The 18,524-nt window shown below is 39.3% G+C and overlaps 2 protein-coding genes across 2 annotated transcripts; both read left to right on the plus strand.

Annotated features, from left to right (window-relative positions):
• The first annotated feature begins 1,140 nt into the window (after positions 1-1,140).
• On the plus strand, positions 1,141-4,629 carry LOC119889850 (neuritin-like protein). Its single transcript, XM_038700743.1, has 3 exons — positions 1,141-1,195; positions 2,768-2,915; positions 4,238-4,629. Exons 1-3 carry the CDS (start codon positions 1,141-1,143, stop codon positions 4,539-4,541), a joined length of 507 nt encoding a protein of 168 aa, XP_038556671.1. The 3' UTR covers positions 4,542-4,629.
• Positions 4,630-8,884: 4,255 nt separating this feature from the next.
• On the plus strand, positions 8,885-16,805 carry slc38a8b (solute carrier family 38 member 8b). The gene is made up of 10 exons (XM_038702085.1): positions 8,885-9,294; positions 10,534-10,732; positions 12,651-12,807; positions 12,881-12,985; positions 13,099-13,150; positions 14,294-14,408; positions 14,494-14,641; positions 14,733-14,935; positions 15,180-15,231; positions 16,538-16,805. Exons 1-10 carry the CDS (start codon positions 9,106-9,108, stop codon positions 16,638-16,640), a joined length of 1,323 nt encoding a protein of 440 aa, XP_038558013.1. The 5' UTR covers positions 8,885-9,105; the 3' UTR covers positions 16,641-16,805.
• Positions 16,806-18,524: the final 1,719 nt, after the last annotated feature.

Genomic DNA, 18,524 nt, shown 5'->3' on the forward strand with positions numbered 1-18,524 from the left:
AACATATTTGCTGAGCTATAATACAGATGTTCACAGCAAGACTCACAGCTGGAGTTGCTGTCAAAGTAGCTCTCATGATGTATTGATGCGGAGCGGTGGCTTCAGACACAGACAGATTATTCTGCAGTTAATGGTTGTTTTAAGCTGGAGATTAACAATGAGTTACCATTTCCTCCTGTGTCAGTATGCAGAACCAGGATTTACACTAATGCATGGACTGTGAGCCATCTGGGGGGCATAGCAGGGGATTTAGAGGCAGAGAGGAAGAGGAGGAAGATGCAAGACAGACCCTCACATAAGGAAAGTTGGGAATAAAGTAGATGGCTTACAATCATCAATCGAAAACCAGGGTCTGCATGTGTACTTTGTCGCTGTCCAATCTTTAGTGAAGAATGTTTGACACATCACAGCGCTCTTCAATAACCCCTCGTGACCCACATAGCTGTGTAGATGGTTCTCATGTGGGTTGCATTTATTCTCAGAGGGCCCTCTGCATTTTTGTTGGACTCCCAGGTGAGCTGGATTCTCTTATCCTCTCTGGGATGTCACCCAGCTGTCCACATGAAAAAAATAAATAATCCCGACACTTCGGATCATGTTCCCTTCTAGCCTACTACCATTTGTGACAAACTCATTATTCAGCTGTTATACTATGTGCTTGTAGCCAGTGCATGTGTATGAAGAAGGCAGAGATTGTGCCTGAGCGTGTTTATCACCATTATGCTACATATAATTTATCTGTATTTCAAATAAATGTTCTAGATACTAAAGACCGGAAATGAGAACACTCTAATCCAGTGTGCTGTGTTGCGTTTCTGTCATTGGTCTGCTGCTTCCAAGCCCTCTATTGCTCTCGCCTTGTGCCCCTCCCTAGTGGACACGCACACACGCACACACACACACCTCACATCCTCTTACTCTCTGCGATGCATCGGCCCCTTTCACTGTTAATCCAGCCGGGTTGTGTCTCTATGAATTGCTGGACTTTTTCAATCTGATGAATTCCCAACGGATGTCAGCGCACATCAAATTGTGAAACAGCAACTTTACACTCTTTGGATTTACAGTCAGTGGGAGCTTCACACCAGAGCCTCTGGTTCAGAGGTGGGACTCAGATCCACGGGACTTGTGGAGCAAACAATGAAGTCCCAACCCAGCACGACAGGGATGCTGCTACCCATCGCTCTCTGCCTCAGTAAGGATGTTTAATTGTTGTCTGAGACAACAACAGTTGTAAGTGCCGAGCTTGCTCTTGCCTGTCTCATTGGTTATTATTATTATTATTATTATTGGTGATGTGTCTGTTTCTGCACGTATTTTCTCCAAACTGGACTCAGGTAGAACCTCAGGTGGATCATTTCAGCAGGTTTATCAGAAAAAGCCCAAAGTTAAGATGGCTGGAAGGGATATTCCATTTAGCTTGTTCTGAAATTGAGGAGAGGAAGGTTTTACAAATGCACTTACCTTAATGAAATGCTAACTCTCCCCTCATGTTCTCATTGTCTCTGTCCCCTCCTGTGTTTGTGTGAGCATGTACATGCATTTCGTGTAGAACCTTATGTACTTGAGTGTGTATTCTACTATCGTTTTTTTCAGTATTTCCAGTAAGATTACTTGTGCACATGGAACACTTTTCATCAATAGAACACTTGTGAGATTTATAACAATGTCAATTACTGTACTTACATGTAAAACTAAAAAATAATTTGAAAAATCACCTCTAAAAGTAAGAAATAACTACAGTAGTTTGATATATTAAATCAAATATAAAGAAGGGGAATTTTAAAGTGATTACAGTAATGCATATTTGTTAAAGTGAGCAGATGATTTTTGGACTCCTCAGTGCTACTTGTGGTTGGTCGGCCTCTGGTTTATAAACTATGTTTGTGGACACACTGTCCACTTTAGGTCTGGGGCTGTTTTTCATATTTTAGACTTGGCTCTTTAGTTACAGTGGGAAAAAAGGGGAAAATTAATGCTACAACATACAGTGATATATTTGAAAATAGTGTGCTTCCAACGTTGTGGCAACAGTTTTTTTGGAAGGCAAAGAGACGAGAGTGTATAGCGAGCACATACAAGCAAAGTTTACAGGTGCTGAATCAAAAGACAAAAGAAAGTCAGATTAAAGATCCATACACAGTAATGATAGCTAATAAGCCAATAAATGTCTGACTTCTGCCAATAGTTCGGGGAAGGCTAAAGATTCATAAAGAAATGGTGTTTGGTGTGGAAGAACTTGACCTGACCTCCACCCCATCCAACACCTTTAGGAGAGAGAACTGACAACAGATGACTCAGACACACCTCTGCTCCCTCATGTACCGATCGAGTTAATGTACAAATTTACTTTCACCAGAAGTCCTCTGTTCCAAATCAGTGTTCAGATATTCCAGTCAAACCTTGTATCACACCTTTTCAAACTAATCTCAGAGGGATGTTTTACGTATGAGCTGATCAATGCACTCAGACAGCTCACACATGGTTTTGTAGTCTGACATTGAATTTGGCTCTGAGGATGTATAATCCCTCCAGATGAATGGAATACAACATATTTTTGAATTTGTTTGATCCATCTAAGCACCAGATGGATCATGTCTCTATAAACATATAAACATTGTGTCTTACTCCACAAGATGATTGCCCCAAGCAGAAGAATCTGGTGATTGTTTTTTTTTTATCATCCCCAATGTCCCCATATACACATTCATTTATTCACACCAGTTTTGATAAATCTACTTTTCTCTTGTCTCCTTCTCTCCACTAGGTTTGGTCCCTGTGTGTTTTGGAGCAGCACTTCCTCTTTCATGTGGTTCCATCTACAAGAGTTTTGCTCAGTGTTTACTCACACTTGGAGACAGTTTGGTGGAAACACAAAAAGACCAGAGCACGCAGGACATTGATGCAATCTGCAGGTGTGTGCGTTGGCCTGTCATTGTGGTAACCATCCAGTAACACCTTTGTCTGTCTTGAAACAACTTGTGTCAACTTGTTAAAGTTATAATCCTGCTCTAATGACTTGCATTTACTTATTTAGCTGACACTTTTATCCAAAGCCACGTACAATTGCACGCAAGGTCGCACGCCTCTGGAGCAACGAGGGGTTAAGTGTTTTGCTCAGGGACACATTGGTGGATGTGGCACAATGGGACTCAAACCAAAGTTATGTGTCTTAACCACTGTTCCATCGCCAATATGAGTAGTCATAATATTCCTGGGATACCACTTTGGTCCAGACTGAAATATTTGGATCGATTTCCATGAAATTTTGACATTCATGGTTCCCAAAGGATTAATTATACTCACTGAAGAGACCCCCTGACCTTTCCTCTAGTGCCACCAAAAGGGTTGACCTTTTCTTGGCTTTTGGTGAACTATCTCAACAATTACGCTAAAAATTAACACGTTAAATATCAGCATGTTAGCATCGTCATTGTGAGCCTACTAGCATACTGAAGTTAGCATTTAGCTCAAAGCACCAGGTACAGCCTCACAGAGGTGCTAGCATGGCTGTTTCCTCTTATAGTCTATTTGTATTATACAATATATGTAATCTTTGCTTGTATGATGATCCCACCTTGAATTATCACCCGACTCTGCAGTCCATCAGATGCACAGAATCTTTTAACTGTTTTGGGTTTATGGCCCACAACTTTATTGTCTTGGTTTAGACTCTTCTGTCTCATCAGTGTCATTTCCAGATGCAACAGGCTCTTCTTTAAAAAAAAACATGATACAGTGAACAACACTGTTGTTGCATTTTTGCCAGAGTAGCTGCAACATGTCTAATGTACCTGTTTGGTTAAAACTTACTTACCGTTATCCACAGTAACCACAGGTGTTGTCAAATAAATGAGGGCTAAAGTTAAGAATTTTTACTTTAAAGAGACATTTACCACCAGGCTGAAAAGCCTTGTTTCAATGTCCTTTCTCAAGTCTGTTTCTGTTGGACGTGGGGTAAATGGTGCTCCGTTGCACCTGTAACCACCAACAGTGACGTCACGGGGTCCTTCAGTACACCTGTACATCACTGCAGCAATGTAAAGGGTTAAACCACTGGTGGTCAGCAAAGATTTTCAGGAACGTTATTTACTCTTCAACAGCTGCTCAGTTAACCATAACGTGTGCTATCTCATCATTGTGTTATTGTAGCTTTCTTTCTTGGTGAATGATGTATTGCAGTCATGAAATTTATACACTCAACACCGACATCTCTTCGTGTCCTGTTTCCTTGAAGGTCCTGGAATGCGTTCCACGTTTGTGCCAACTCAGCTCTTACTGGCTGTCCTGGAGAAGCAGCAGCTGTCTGGGAGTCTCTAAGACAAGAGTCCAGGAAGACGCAATTTTCTGGAAACCTCTATGACATGTGTGCCAGCCAAACCACCCTCCCACCCAGCACTATGCCTGCACCCCAGAGCCCTCCTACCTCCGACCAGACCAACCAGGAAACGCTGAAAGGGCAAACATGCAAACACAGCCCCACCCTAACCACACTGTTTGTCCCTGTATGCAGCACTCTACTACTTCTGCTCAGGAGTTAGTTAACCCATCTAAGTCTTTTAATCAGAGCAATGACAGCTGGTCATCAGAGCCCTGCTCCCCTTATGATCCAAACACATGAGGGTAGCCACACTTCACAAGCTCATTATGACTACATGATTCCTAAAATAAGGATTTCAATAACAAAATGAAAAATTTGATTCAGAGTTTCTCACATGAACAAGCTGGTGTATCTATGTAGGCATTATATCAATGACATGCCTTTCACAAAGAAAGAAGGTGCTTTCATTCTGACTAATATTCTGACAAATATAGATCAAGCATACTGGTAGCTGATGTCACTCAAGATAAGTGATTTGTGATTAAATTCACATCATGTAATACTGCTGGGTCATACTTATATAGTCTGGAGTGACAAACAGTTAATGTAGGGAGAGATGAAAAGACCCTCCACTTAGCTGAAAGACAGAATCTCAGTTATAAGCTAATATTTGTTGTAAACGCTTTATTTTGTATCACTACTGCAGTACACCAGTGACACCACATAATTTTTAGTACAAAAAAGTCTTTAAAGGACGTTTTAATGCCAGGTGTTCAGATCTGCCTGTTATCCAATCAGGCGTGAGCCAGAGGAGAGCACTATTACAGGGTGCAAAACAGTATTTTTATGCAGTAAGTTTAATTCATCACCCTGTTCGATTAGTTTAACGTCAGAAAATTAGATTTCTGTTTTCAGCGTGTGCATGATGCTGCTAAATGCCATCACGTGTCATGTCATGTGACCCTGTTTAGTGGTTTTCCGGTCCTTTTTTAAATTCTATTATGAACTTACAGAAATGTTTCACTTCAATTACTTTAATTTAACATTATGCATCCCCTGTGGGGCATTTAAAAAGGACACACAGCACAGCACACATATCTCATAAAAACACAAAGTAAAGTACAAAATTATCCGCATAATTAAGTACTAAAAAGTAGAGTGCAAAGTGGAAAGTTTCCCAGGTTGCTGTAATGTTGTTTAATGTTTAATGTTGTATAACTTTTCGTTGAAACTGAGCGAGCTCTGTTATACAACCACACACTGCATGTTATTCACTGGTTTTCATGTTACCGATGTATTTACTGTATTATTTTCTGATTTCGTTTTTGGTTATTTGCATTATTCAGTTCTTTCACTGCAGTATAGAGTGGTACATGCCTCTTTGTTTCGCTCTGATTTTTAACCTTCATATCCCAACAAGAACTGAAATTAAAGGAATGCTGACATACACAATGCAGTTATTCTCCTTAAATTGTTACTTTTCCTAAAGCCACGGGATTTTGTGATGTGTGTGTGTGTGATCTTAATACTCTTAAACTGTTTCATAACAGCAGAATCATGAGTAGATTAATCTCATCTGTCTTTATTCATCCACAGTGTAGCAGGTTGCACCTCGAAACCCTTGAACAGTCTTGGTGCCCTCAGGTGGAGGGTAAATACTGTAATGAAGTAAATGGTGATTGGCTGTGCACTGTGATGTGACGTGATGTGACGTGATGTGAGCAGGAGTGACAGATAAAGGTCAGAGGTGATAACTTCGCAGCCGCAGCACCCTGAATTTAAGAAGTGAATGCAGCGGTTACTAGGACCCTCAGGTGGACATCCTGCTTTACATTCTGCTTCTACTTAAAGATTCTTGTGTCGATTAAATGTTAGGTCACCACCATGCAGCCTCTGTGACCCAAAGTTCACAGACTTAATAGCTGATTTGAATAGTGCTGTTTCGTACACTTCCCGGCTTCAGGCTTCTACATCCAATTCTTTTGCTTTGTCTACTTTTTGCTAAATAGACTACATGTTTAAAAGGCAGATTATAACCCTGGTTTGGCCACGATGACTGATTTTTCAATACTGCGGACAGTCTGCACAAAACATGGCAGGTCACCACCGACGGAGAGGGAATTCAGATCTGTTGCCATGTGACTGAGCTTCATTAAGAGCTTTTATGATTATATTGACAAGGATAGATTTTTAAACATGAAATATGAGCACATTTGAAGTTTTTACTGTAGTTTGAGAGGGAATCTAAAAGGCGGTGTGTCTGTGTATGACTGTAAACGTCCCTCACCTTTTACAGTTGTTTTGCCTTTTCTAAAAATAATAAGATAATTAAAGACACTGTAACTAATGAAGATATATTCTCTAAATCGTTGTATTTTAGTCAGACTATTGGGCTAAATAATTATTTAATAAATTAAAGGAAATTATTAATATTGTTGTTTTTCTACATTATGTTTTTGTTCCGCCAACAAAGCTACTTGTAGATTTAATTAAAAAACTGCCCTGTGTTGCTCTTGATTCACTTCCTGTCCAGTCTTATGTTCTTTAAATCTTCCTTTTGACCATCCATTGCTTCAACATCCTTTTGTAATAACATTTAATGATTATCATCATCCTGTTCTTACTCTGCAGGAGAAATTGATCCGTCCTTTTTCTTTACTTCTTTAAATGAACTCCTGACATATTTCTGAAAACAGCACAGCATGCCTGGAGGATAACCTAAGTCTTTGAACTCTGTCCCCAGAACACCTTGGCGTGCCTGCTCACTCTAATCTCTCTTTGTCCTGCATTACACTTGAAAAAATCTGTAACATCACCATGAAATCATTTTAAGGTGCCCCTCACATTCTGAGCCTAGACGTTGAAATGTTTAAGATAAAGACAAAGAAAGATTCATCCTGCCAGCTGAAAGACAGTGAGATGTAAAACAACATTCACAGGATTTTGACCAATGCTGTCTGCTCTATAGCAGATGGTGTGTAGCATAAAACATGGCTGGGATTATGAAGTCCATGTGTATTAGTTTTTTCTGTTAGCTGTTCTGCACAGTACATTATTCTTTAAATACATGAAATAAAAAATGAAATAACAAATAAATATGAAAAGTAAAAATTGGTGTTATCCAATCCCTCTGGTGACTATAGCTGTTCATCTGCCAGCTGTCAGTCTACTAATTCTCCATTAAAGGTGTTTTGCGGTTTCTGCGGTTGTTATAAACTATATTGATGTTTATGTCATTTTAGGCTATATTAATAACATTATCTTAACTAACCACAGAAGGCAATGCTAGCTGTTGAAGTTTTGATACTCACAAACATTGTTGAGGCTTAGTATTACACAGATGATCCTTGTGTCAACACATGATCTGTGAAGTGAAAAATGACTGATGACCTGTGTCATATCTTTAATATGCTCAGGAGTATAGCGACCAGTTTAAACGTCACACAGCAATTCTGCATTCACATACATGTAGGAAAGTTATAAGAAATAGAAGACATACTGTAAAGGTAGTGTGCATTATATCACTGACAACACACCGGAAATAAATTAAATGTCAATGTAGAGCCTAGTATGGTTTATGGTTTATGGTTAGTGATAATTTAATTGAAGATCTATTTGGAAAATTGACAACAAATCACAACATTTAAACTGACATGATTAATGCCATAAGCTGATTTATTTTCTTATCTTTCTTTTCAAAGACAAGATTTTTGTCTCATTTTTGCATTTATTTCATAGTTGAAAGTAGAGACAGACAGGAAACATTGGGAGAAGGAGGAGACATGCAATAGTCTGAACAAAACTGAGGACTCAGTTGCAAATCTAATCTAAATCTTCATTGATTGCTTATTTAGGGGAGGTCCACTTCTGTGTACATTAAAAAGTATCTTGTTAAAAAGGCATAAAAGTGCAGGGATTAGCACTGTCACCTCACAGCAAGAAGGTCGCGGGTTCAAACCCCGGTTGGCCCGGCCTTTCTGTGTGGAGTTTGTATTCTCCCCGTGTCTGCGTGGGTTCCCACCGTCCAAAGACATGGACTAGGTGACCCTAAAATTGTCCTTAGGTGTGAGTGGTTGTTTGTCTATGTGTGTGGCCCTGCTATGGATTGGCTACCTGTCCAGGTTGTACCCCTCCTTTCGCCCGATGTCAGCTGGGATTGGCTCCAGCTCCATTGTTGGGCTTTTTCTACAATTTAAAGTTGGGTATATGTGTCTTATTTGAGAATAACTTGACATATTATTATATAATCTAACTTCTTCAAATAGGCAACACAAATACGAACTCTTAAATTATTTTATAATGCCCAGTAATAGCCTACATACCTGATAAAATACTCAATAGTATCTTAATTAAGTATTTTAAATAAGCTATATTTACTAGAAATACTGCCCATCTCTTGTTTGTGTTCCATCTTAGGGCTTGAGCAGAACTAGGCTTTACTAGGCCTACTAACTGAGAGGGACAAACATAAAGAGAGAAAGAGAGAGAGAGAGAACACACACAGAAGAAAACATACTCACTTTAGTGACACATTTGTCACCTCAGAGTGAAATGTTTAATAATCAAAATGTGCAATTAGACCACATGAGTCGTGAGTGCGCGTGGGCTATATATGTGCATTGTGTAGGCCTAGGCCACCATTCACCGGGTTTACTCAGAAGAATGAAGCAAGTTACGTCTGGGCTACTTTGGCAAAATTAGTTATATTTGAACATCTTTCCAGAGACGTCTCCGTTAAAAGCCTCTCATCCCAGTGCTGTGGGTCTCGGAGCTGGTTCGGGATCATGGAGGAACTGGCCCGGGAGAGCATCAGCCTGCTGGCCCGGTCTGCGTCTCATGCGGACCCGCCGAGGCTCGGCTCGTTCGGCGCGGTGTTCATTATGCTGAAATCTGCGCTCGGGGCCGGACTGCTGAACTTCCCCTGGGCCTTCCAGAAGGCGGGGGGAGTGAACACCGCCATCAGTGTGGAGCTGGTGAGGAAAAGATCAGACACCTGCTCAGCGTCGCTTCCGAACTGCTGTTGTTGGTGCATTGTTTAGAAAAAAATATAGTTGTGCACATAAAGACCCTGCATCAGTCTATTCTGACTGCTTTGATGGAATAATCAGGAACTTTATCTTTACCTGTATCTTTAAATTTCCAGAGGCTTTTTTTTTTGTGTGTGTGTGTGTGTGTGTGTGTGTGTGTGTGTGTGTGTGTGTGTGCAGGGGGGGTGTGGGGTAGGGGGTCAGCTTTGGCTTTTAGCCTGTAGACTGAATATGTATAGACTCACCACCCCTCTATCACTCCCTGGTGTGAAAGAGGCACATCTCTTTCACAGGTGAGCTCTAATGAAGCTTCCAGTTTAGGTGAGGACCTGAACTTTTATTGCACTGCATCTTCAGACTGCCACCGAAAAAAATGTGTGTGTGTCTGTGTCTCATGGATGGATTTCCAGGCTTTCAAAGAATAGGCCCAGGGGCCCAAGAGGTCAGTGGGCTCCTAAGAAATGATGGCTTGCTTTGTGTACCACAGTATCTTAGTCCCATTTTTTTTGCTCTTGATCCCAATCTTTAGTTCCAAGTCTAATTTATTTTTTGTTTAGTCTCCCTATAATACAGCTACACAATTCATACATGTTGTCAGTCTACATAGAAGAAAATATAAGTTGCAACACAGGTTTCCTTTGTTGATCTGCTTTGGCAGGAAGCTTTAGAACGAAGCAGAAACAGCTAGTTGATTAATCATTTAGTTGATTGTTCTGCCATGTTCAAGCCTTTCCTGGTTCCAGCTGTACAGATGTTAATATGTGCCTGTCTGCTTGGACTTCTTTGTAATCAAACTTAATGTCTTTGGGTTTTGGACTGCTGGTTGGACAAAACAAGTGATTTGAACATGGCAATTTGAGCTTTGGAATATTGTGATTTCTTAGAAACTATCTGACAAATTAGGACAAATGTCTTAAATGATTAATCTAGAAAATAATCCTCAGATTAGATTATGGAAAAAATGGTTAGTTGTTGCCCTTTTCATCTCCAGTGTGAACCAAGTCCTGACATTAGGTGCGGTTTTCAACCAGTATCAGATTAATAGAGTCATGGTTGACTGCAAGTTATACGTTTCTGGTCATGGGGAGTGAGCGGATGGGGGTGCCTGTACCTGGGGGCCCATTGTCTAACCATCCGTCCACAGTGTGGAAATTAAGTTAAGTTCCTCACTTGGCGTCCCTGCAGGTTTCGCTGGTTTTCCTCATCAGTGGTTTGATCATCCTCGGCTACGCCTCATCAGTCAGCAGACAGATGACCTATCAGGACGTGGTGAGCGAGGTGTGCGGACGAGCTGTGGGTCAACTCTGTGAAGTCTGTTTCTGCTTCAACCTCTTCATGATATGTGTCGCCTTCCTGGTGGTGGTGCAGGACCAGCTGGAGAAATGTAAGCACTTAACAATGTTATTGTCATGATGTAGGTGCTCCCTGACAGCGGATCACTTTGGCTGTAGTTTATAGGCTCCCACCAACCCATTTCTCTCTCTTTCGTGAAGAAAGTATTAGTATCAGTGTAAAGATCAAACTCTTCTTGTGTGACTAACGCATATTATTTGACAGATAATCACATAGCTGTAATTGACTATTATCAACAACAGTGTTAGTAACAGCTATGTGACCAGGGGTTAAGATGCCGGTTCAGATTCCACTGTGTTGCATTTCTCTCTCTCAAAACATAGTGGATAAAAGCAGAATAAAGTTATTTATCAGTGTGAAGCAGAACTGTTTTGTATTTTATCTCAGTTTTATCATATTCCATCATATAGTTCCACAGCAACTGTAAATTAAATTAAATTTACAAAAGTCTTAATCAGTTTCTCTTGCCTGCCCGGTTTGTTTCAGCATTGGATTGTGAAGTTTCAATCAGCACCATCCTAAACACTCTCACTTCTGTTATCTACAGGTGGAAGCTCACTAACTCATAATGTGCAAGTGTTAATTATTTTTAATTGGGTAATTTATCCATCCATTTTATGCTGTGCCAGGTCGCATTCATTTGATTAATTATATCATTAGGAGTTTATTGTGTTGGATGTGATATAACAATAAATATTTCTGGTGCCATATTATTCATTCTGGATTTCCATCATATTTTTACACTTTGGATGGTATGAATGTGAAACAGGTATTAAATTTGACTTTAAGTGGTTAAAACGTCGTTACATTTAAATCGGTGAACCCTGCAGAAAAGGTTTGTTTAAAAGTTTGTTGTATACATTGTTAAGACAGGTGCATTTTGTCCAAACATTACATCTCTAACCAGTTCATTGCAGACTTTCGATTCAAGCTTCGCAGAACCATTTTCCCTAAAAGTTTATGCAATGGCCAGCAAACAGCCTTTATGGCATGATCAACTGTCGTAAAATAATAATTTTCACTAAAGCAAAAATCGCTATTGAGTGAATAATCTAAATGATGAACTTGCATGTTAGCAGAACAATGACATAAATTATTTATGACATAATAATATGTTAGACACATGTTATATTACACACACCTCTGGAGCAACTAGGGGTTAAGTGTCTTGCTCACAGTGGATTCAAACCCAGGTCTATCTCACTAAAGCCATGTGTCTTATCCACTGCACCATCACCACCCCTGAGAGTATGAGTCCTGAGCTCTACCAACTGAGCTAACCAATGACATGATAGTGTACCAGGCTCCTGTCGCCATCCTTATTGTGACATTCAAAACCAGCTTTTAATCATCGTAAAGCACTTCTCTGTTTGCACTCAGCATAGGTTTCTGCAATGTTGTCATATCATCAAGGTACTCACTCAGTTTGTGATCAATTTAGGAGCCATTTCCCATATCAAAAAAAATAATCTCTTTCAGATGACAAGTCATCTGCACTTTAATTTTCATTCTAGCTAGTATCAGGATAAACATGTGACTTGCTGCAGTAATGCTTTTATCTAATTTTTTTCATTTGTCGTTTTGTCCATCTGAAACCCTTCAAATCCCTTTAATGTTTTTGCTCTGTTCCAATATTAAACAGTGCATTTGATCGGATTTACACCCCCCACCCCCCATTTGATCAGAAATTCTGCACAGAGCATCGTATTCAACATTCACATGTTGAATGTTCGGTTTTCATTATTCTTTATGTTCATCCACAAACATCGAAGCATGTATGATGCAGCCATTAAAAATCATAAACCACGTTGTTTAGCAAGACACAACATCTAAATGAATCTTTTGTAAATCTAGATGGCTCTACATGATTTGGGGAGTCTTGTCCTGTATGTTGATGCCTTCACGTTGCAGCAGATAAATAAAGCTGATTTTGACCTTTTCTTCTCCAGTGTGTATTTCGTTATATGATAGGGTGACTGGGTCCACTGAGGGAGAGATGCCTTATCACTGGTACACTGACCAGCGTTTTGCCCTCTTCATCATGTGCCTCATCATCATCCTACCCCTGTCCATCCCAAAAGAAATCGGCATTCAGAAATACACAAGGTATGCAACACTCATCTGTAGTCAGATTGACATCCAGCTTTTATGTGATTTAACTGTTTTCTCCTCGTATCAGTGTGTTGGGGACACTGGCCGCTACATATCTGTGTGTGGCAGTTATCGTCAAATATTACCTGATGGAGAGCCACGCTGTTATCATATCTCCAGAGCACAGCCAAGGGTCAGTAACACTGTTTTTAATGGATACATGTGTGTATTTATATTTTGCCTCTCATTGTGTACAGCTGCTGTAATGCTTGCATCAGTAAATGTCTGTGTGTTTTATAGCATCAGTTCTTGGGCTTCAATGTTCAGTGTCGTACCGACCATCTGCTTTGGATTCCAGGTAGGATCAACTTCAGGCTGGTATTAACTTTAAAAGTTGTCAGTATGAAATGCTGAAGGCATGTGGAACTGCATTCAAGTGGTTAAATATGGAGTTAATAATGTCCAAATAAGAAAAAGGGTCACAAACCAAGCAACACTAACGACTATACAAACGTGTGGATCATACGGAAATCATCTTAATTCCACTGTATGAAGAGCTTTCATCTGAATGCCCATGGTGTCAGAGGTCTTTGCTCATATCACAATATTCCTGCCATAATATAACTGGAGCTTTCTTCACATTTCAAAATGTGCATATTATTATTATTTGTTTTTTCTGCTTTTGATTTTCATGCTAGGAACAGGAAAATTATAGAAAAAAACTAATAAGGGATGCCTTGGTGGCCTGATTGTAAAGATGTGTACCATATAACCGCTCAATTCCTGCCAGAAATAAATATTTGGGATAAAATAATGTCAAATAAAACAGACCGCCGTCCCCACAAAAATGTATGTGTACTTCATGTCCCAACTTTTAACACTGAGCCATAAGAAAATACAAGTTGTTAATATTAGTTTGGTTGTTGAAATGGACTGTGAACACAGTAAACCTCACTTGAAGACACCATTAGTAAATACTTGTACACAAGTGCAATATTTAGATTTCTGGGGAATTGTACACTTTTTACAACTTAGGCAGAGGGATACCCTTTTTATGCAACAGCTTACACCCTTAGAGAAGGTTAATTTAATTGCTAAATGTCTGTTTAACCTTCTGCAAAGATGGCAGGCTTGCCTAACTTAACTTTGTGTTGTAATTTCTGTATTTGTAAAGATGCTAATTTCACTATTAACTAAACAAGACCATATAAAGGTTTGACCAAATCCTGTTTACATAAACAAACAGTTCGTTTTAGCATGTACAGTCATAGCAGATTAATAAGTATTAATATTTTGGGAACAGTAGTTGCAGATGTCAATAAATGGATCACATATATATGTATTGAGGTATGTTAAGTTAATCGGTGTTTAACATTCTCTCAAACTGCAAAAAAGTAGCCATGACTCTGTATAACTAAGTAGGAAACAGAAGGAAAAACTAAAACATTAACTCCCTCAGTTATTAATCTCAGTAATCGTGCGTGTCTGTGTGTGTTTGCAGTGCCATGAAGCCTGTATAGCGATCTACAGCAGCATGGCGAACCAGAAGCTCTCCCACTGGGTGGTCATCTCTGTGCTCTCCATGTTTTTCTGTTTACTTGTCTACACTCTGACTGGTGAGTTCACCTCTAAAGCGTCGCCCCAAGTGCGTTATGTGCTCACCTGAAAGCTGCTGATCACACCCGCTCTCTCCATCTCCAGGTGTGTATGGATTCCTGACGTTTGGACGAGCAGTTGCCTCAGATATTTTGATGTCATATCCAGGAAATGATGTAGTCATGATCATTTCCAGACTACTTTTCCTAATATCAATTATCACCATCTATCCTATTATTCTTCTTCTGGGGAGGTAGGCGGCACCAGAGTTGACTTTTTTTTGCGTTGTGCGAGTTTATGTTTCATCACCTAACATGGTTTCTCTCTTTGTGCATGGAAAACAGATCTGTCATCCTGAACCTGATGCTGCGTATTCAAAGACGTCGCTGTGGAATCGTCACTCATTCGTTTGAGAGTCGCTGCAGAGTCGTTCTCACTGTGATCTGGATATCCATCACTCTTCTCATCGCCATGTTTGTCCCTGACATGGGTGAGGTCATTAGTGTCATTGGAGGAATCAGCGCCTTCTTCATCTTTATTTTTCCTGGTATGTAAACAACCATTACTTTAATATGTAAATAATAATGTGTAATGGATGGACATGGCTTTATACTTATACATGGTTTGTATTTATAATATATATGGTTTATATCTTATTAGCTTGCCAATCACATGTAAATCACTATGAATTGGACTGACTGGTACGGAAGCTGCGATACAATTTAAGTTTGATTGAGATCCATGCACTCAGTAAGGTAACACTGTCAATGTGGCGTGTGTTTGTGTTGCAGGTCTTTGCTTAGTGTTCATAATGCAAACTGAATCTGTGACACAAAGAGTCAGGTGAGTGTGATCTTACAGAAGACTCATATGTGCACGGAGTTAGGATTTCTTAGAATTTTACAGGTCCATCATTTCTTTAGTATTTCCTAATAATTTTCAAGAAATCTTCCAGGAAGGAATAATTAGAGCAAATTATAAGAAAAATACAGAACATTTTTATTTCCAATTGCTATAACCTGGAGAGTCTTTTAGTCGCTTCACAGTAGGTCATCTTAACAAACAATTTGTTTCCGGGCAAACTTATAATTCATACATACACTACAGTTCAAAAGTTTGGGGTCACCCAGACAATTTCATGTTTTCCATGAAAACTCAAAATGAATAGAAAATATAGTCAAGACATTGACGAGGTTAGAAATACTAATTTTTATTTGAAATAATAATTTTGTCCTTCAAACTTTGCTTTCGTCAAAGAATCCTCCATTTGCAGCAATTACAGCCTTGCAGACCTTTGGCATTCATCAATTTGTTGAGGTAATCTGAAGAAATTTCACCCCACGCTTCCTGAAGCACCTTCCTCAATTTGGATTGGCTTGATGGGCACTTCTTACAGTCAAGCTGCTCCCACAACAGCTCAAAAAGGGTTGAGATCTGGTGATCTGGCCACTCCATTACAGATTTCTGCGTTGTTCTGCATCTCACAAATGTTCTTCTGTGTGATCCAAACACCTCAGACTTAGATTTGTCTATCCATAACACTTTTTTCCAATCTTCTTCTGTCCAATGTCTGTGTTCTTTTGCCCATCTTCATCTTTTCCTTTTATTGGCCAGTCTCAGATATGGCATTTGATGAAGCTGCCAGTTGAGGACCTGTGAGGCATCTATTACTCAAACTGGAGACTCTAATGTACTTGTCCTCTTGCTTAGTGGTGCACCTGGGCCTCCCACTTCTCTTTCTATTCTGGTTAGAACCTGTTTGTGCTGTTCTCTGAAGGGAGTAGTACATAAAAGTAGTATATAAAAACCTGCTGCTCGTCATACAAACATGATAGTGAGTTCACTTCCACGTGTGTATATTTTATGCTAGTTAAGTACCTTGGAAAGTCATTATTAAGTTCAGATTGTATTGCCTCCTAAGAAGGAAAGAACGCGTCTTATTTTGTACACGTGAAATGGCTTGTTTTTAAAGAAATAAAGCAAGGTCTCTATGGGCAGAGCAGATTTGATTTATTATAGCATGTAGATGTTTAAATAAAGGAACTTATGATTAATGATTATTAATTACTGTAGAGCTTTCATACTGTTGCCTAATAGCTTAAAAGCTGTACTGATCTTTCTCTTGATGCACTGATGCTCTTCTCTACAGGGTGATTTTAACAGTTTGGGGAGTCATAACTATTGTAGTTGGAGCCTTCATCTTCGGACAGAGCACGACAATCGCTGTCATGGAGATTTCCCAAAAATTCTGAATTTCACACCATCATCACAACCCTCTGCATTCTGCTGCTTCACTGTGAGCATTTTGTGATGATCAGCTCTTCTGCACAACTGAAAGTTGCATTTCTAAAGGTGGTTTTTAGTTGTATATAAGATTTGTATAAAAGGTCATCCACGACCTGGATATAAAATATAATTACATATTTTTGTTTGTGTGATGCATTAAAATAGAATATTATTTGCAATGTCAAAGAAAAGATTGTGCAAAAAAAATATTTATGTTTGAATATATCTGGTTTGTTATTTTATTTGTTATGAAAATAACATAAATACAATATATAAAACAAATGAGTTGAAAAGTGTTTTGTCTTTGAGTCTACGTTTGTGCTTGCAAATACTACCAGGGGGCAGTATTGCGCCACAGAGGCATTATATATTTATCTGCAGTCACTCATTCATATATGTTTGTGGAACTGCATATTGGCAACATAGATAAGAAAAAAAATGTGTTCTTATCATTGTTATTATGGTCTCAGGGATTCTTTTGACAAGAGAGTGCTCGTTTAAATCAAGTAAGCAAGACAGTATTCAAGGTAATATCCTTGAAATACATGTCTACATCTACCACATGATAATGTGCATGAATAATATTAAGATTTCCCTCTTTTAAGTACATGATTCTTATCCTTCCTCTGCATTTTCCCATTCTCTCTCCCCACTGACCTCCACGTGGCCTGAATCATATGAGTGATGGACTGAGGTATGCTGAATGTCACTATTTATTGTGTATTGACTTCAAGCTTAATGAGTTATGGCACACAGCCTGTGAGAGTGCACATGCTCACACAAGTGTGCTAGTGGACTTGTGAGTAATGATTTACAGTAAATGCAGAAAATGGGTGCGGGATATGTGCCTAGAGGGTTTAAAGGCAGCCTATCAGCCATGCTAACTTCACAGACAAATCTGTCTGACCACACACACAACGAATAAGAACTTCATTCAAAAATAGACCATCTAGAAACAGTGACTTCTAATTGACGCATCGGTTATATAATGGGTTTATTTTCATCTTGTGCGGCGTGAGTGTCCTTAAGAGAAAACCTCAAAATATTATACTCATCTTGCTTTCTGCTGATGGGATTATATTTCAACCTGCTGGTAAAATGACTAAATCCTTTAAATGCAGGGGGAAAAAAATGTGAAACAAACTCCTTGAATCCTGCAGTTACTGTAAGTAAACTGGCTCACATATTTAGAAAGACAACTCTGCTGTCCCGGGACATACAAGTATACAGCTACCAAGAGCTTAGTGCATCTGTTCTCTGTCTGTTTAACCTATTTCAGACGTTTCTGCCTCCAAAAATGAAAGAATGTCCTTCTTATCTCAGTTATGATTTCACAACAGCCATTGTTTTGTTTCACACAAACAAAAATAAGAATCTGCAGCCATGCTGATGTCAGCTTACGTTTAGCAAATATAATAGAATTTACTCATTATCCTGCTCGCATTTGCTAACTAAACACAAAAATGAGGCTGATGTGAACAATGCCATTAGTTTTACAAGTACTTGATCACACAGCGAAGAATAGAAGAAAACAAACTTGACCTGATGATGGCGCTATGGGCAAAGTTAAGTGATCTCCAAAGTCAGTAGGATTCATCTTCTAGGGACCATGAATGTCTGTACAAAATTTCACAGCAGTCCATTTAATAATTGTTTAGATATTTTTGTTTGAGTTTATTTCAGTCTGGACCAAAGTGGTGGACCAGCCCACCGACCAAGATTACCATCCCTGGGGCCATTCCACTAGTGTGGCTAAAAATCATCCATTATTCTCTGCATTATTATTATTATCTTTTAATTTTCCTCAGCCTCTGAAAAATAATTTCCAGTCCTTGTTATTATGCTGTCCC

Source organism: Micropterus salmoides, unplaced genomic scaffold (assembly GCF_014851395.1).
Source record: "Micropterus salmoides isolate LMB-PRFRI ecotype aquatic unplaced genomic scaffold, ASM1485139v1 Ms_hic_scaffold_6, whole genome shotgun sequence".
Taxonomy (NCBI): domain Eukaryota; kingdom Metazoa; phylum Chordata; class Actinopteri; order Centrarchiformes; family Centrarchidae; genus Micropterus; species Micropterus salmoides.

Bases quoted from the DNA above. Each gene is read 5' to 3' on its own strand.
- LOC119889850 (XM_038700743.1), top strand. From the start codon at position 1,141: ATGAAGTCCCAACCCAGCACGACAGGGATGCTGCTACCCATCGCTCTC. The intron at 1,196-2,767 runs GTAAGGATGTTT...TCTCTCCACTAG, and splicing joins ACCCATCGCTCTCTGCCTCA to GTTTGGTCCCTGTGTGTTTT. The intron at 2,916-4,237 runs GTGTGTGCGTTG...GTTTCCTTGAAG, and splicing joins GACATTGATGCAATCTGCAG to GTCCTGGAATGCGTTCCACG.
- slc38a8b (XM_038702085.1), top strand. From the start codon at position 9,106: ATGGAGGAACTGGCCCGGGAGAGCATCAGCCTGCTGGCCCGGTCTGCG. The intron at 9,295-10,533 runs GTGAGGAAAAGA...GCGTCCCTGCAG, and splicing joins CCGCCATCAGTGTGGAGCTG to GTTTCGCTGGTTTTCCTCAT. The intron at 12,986-13,098 runs GTCAGTAACACT...TTATAGCATCAG, and splicing joins TCTCCAGAGCACAGCCAAGG to TTCTTGGGCTTCAATGTTCA.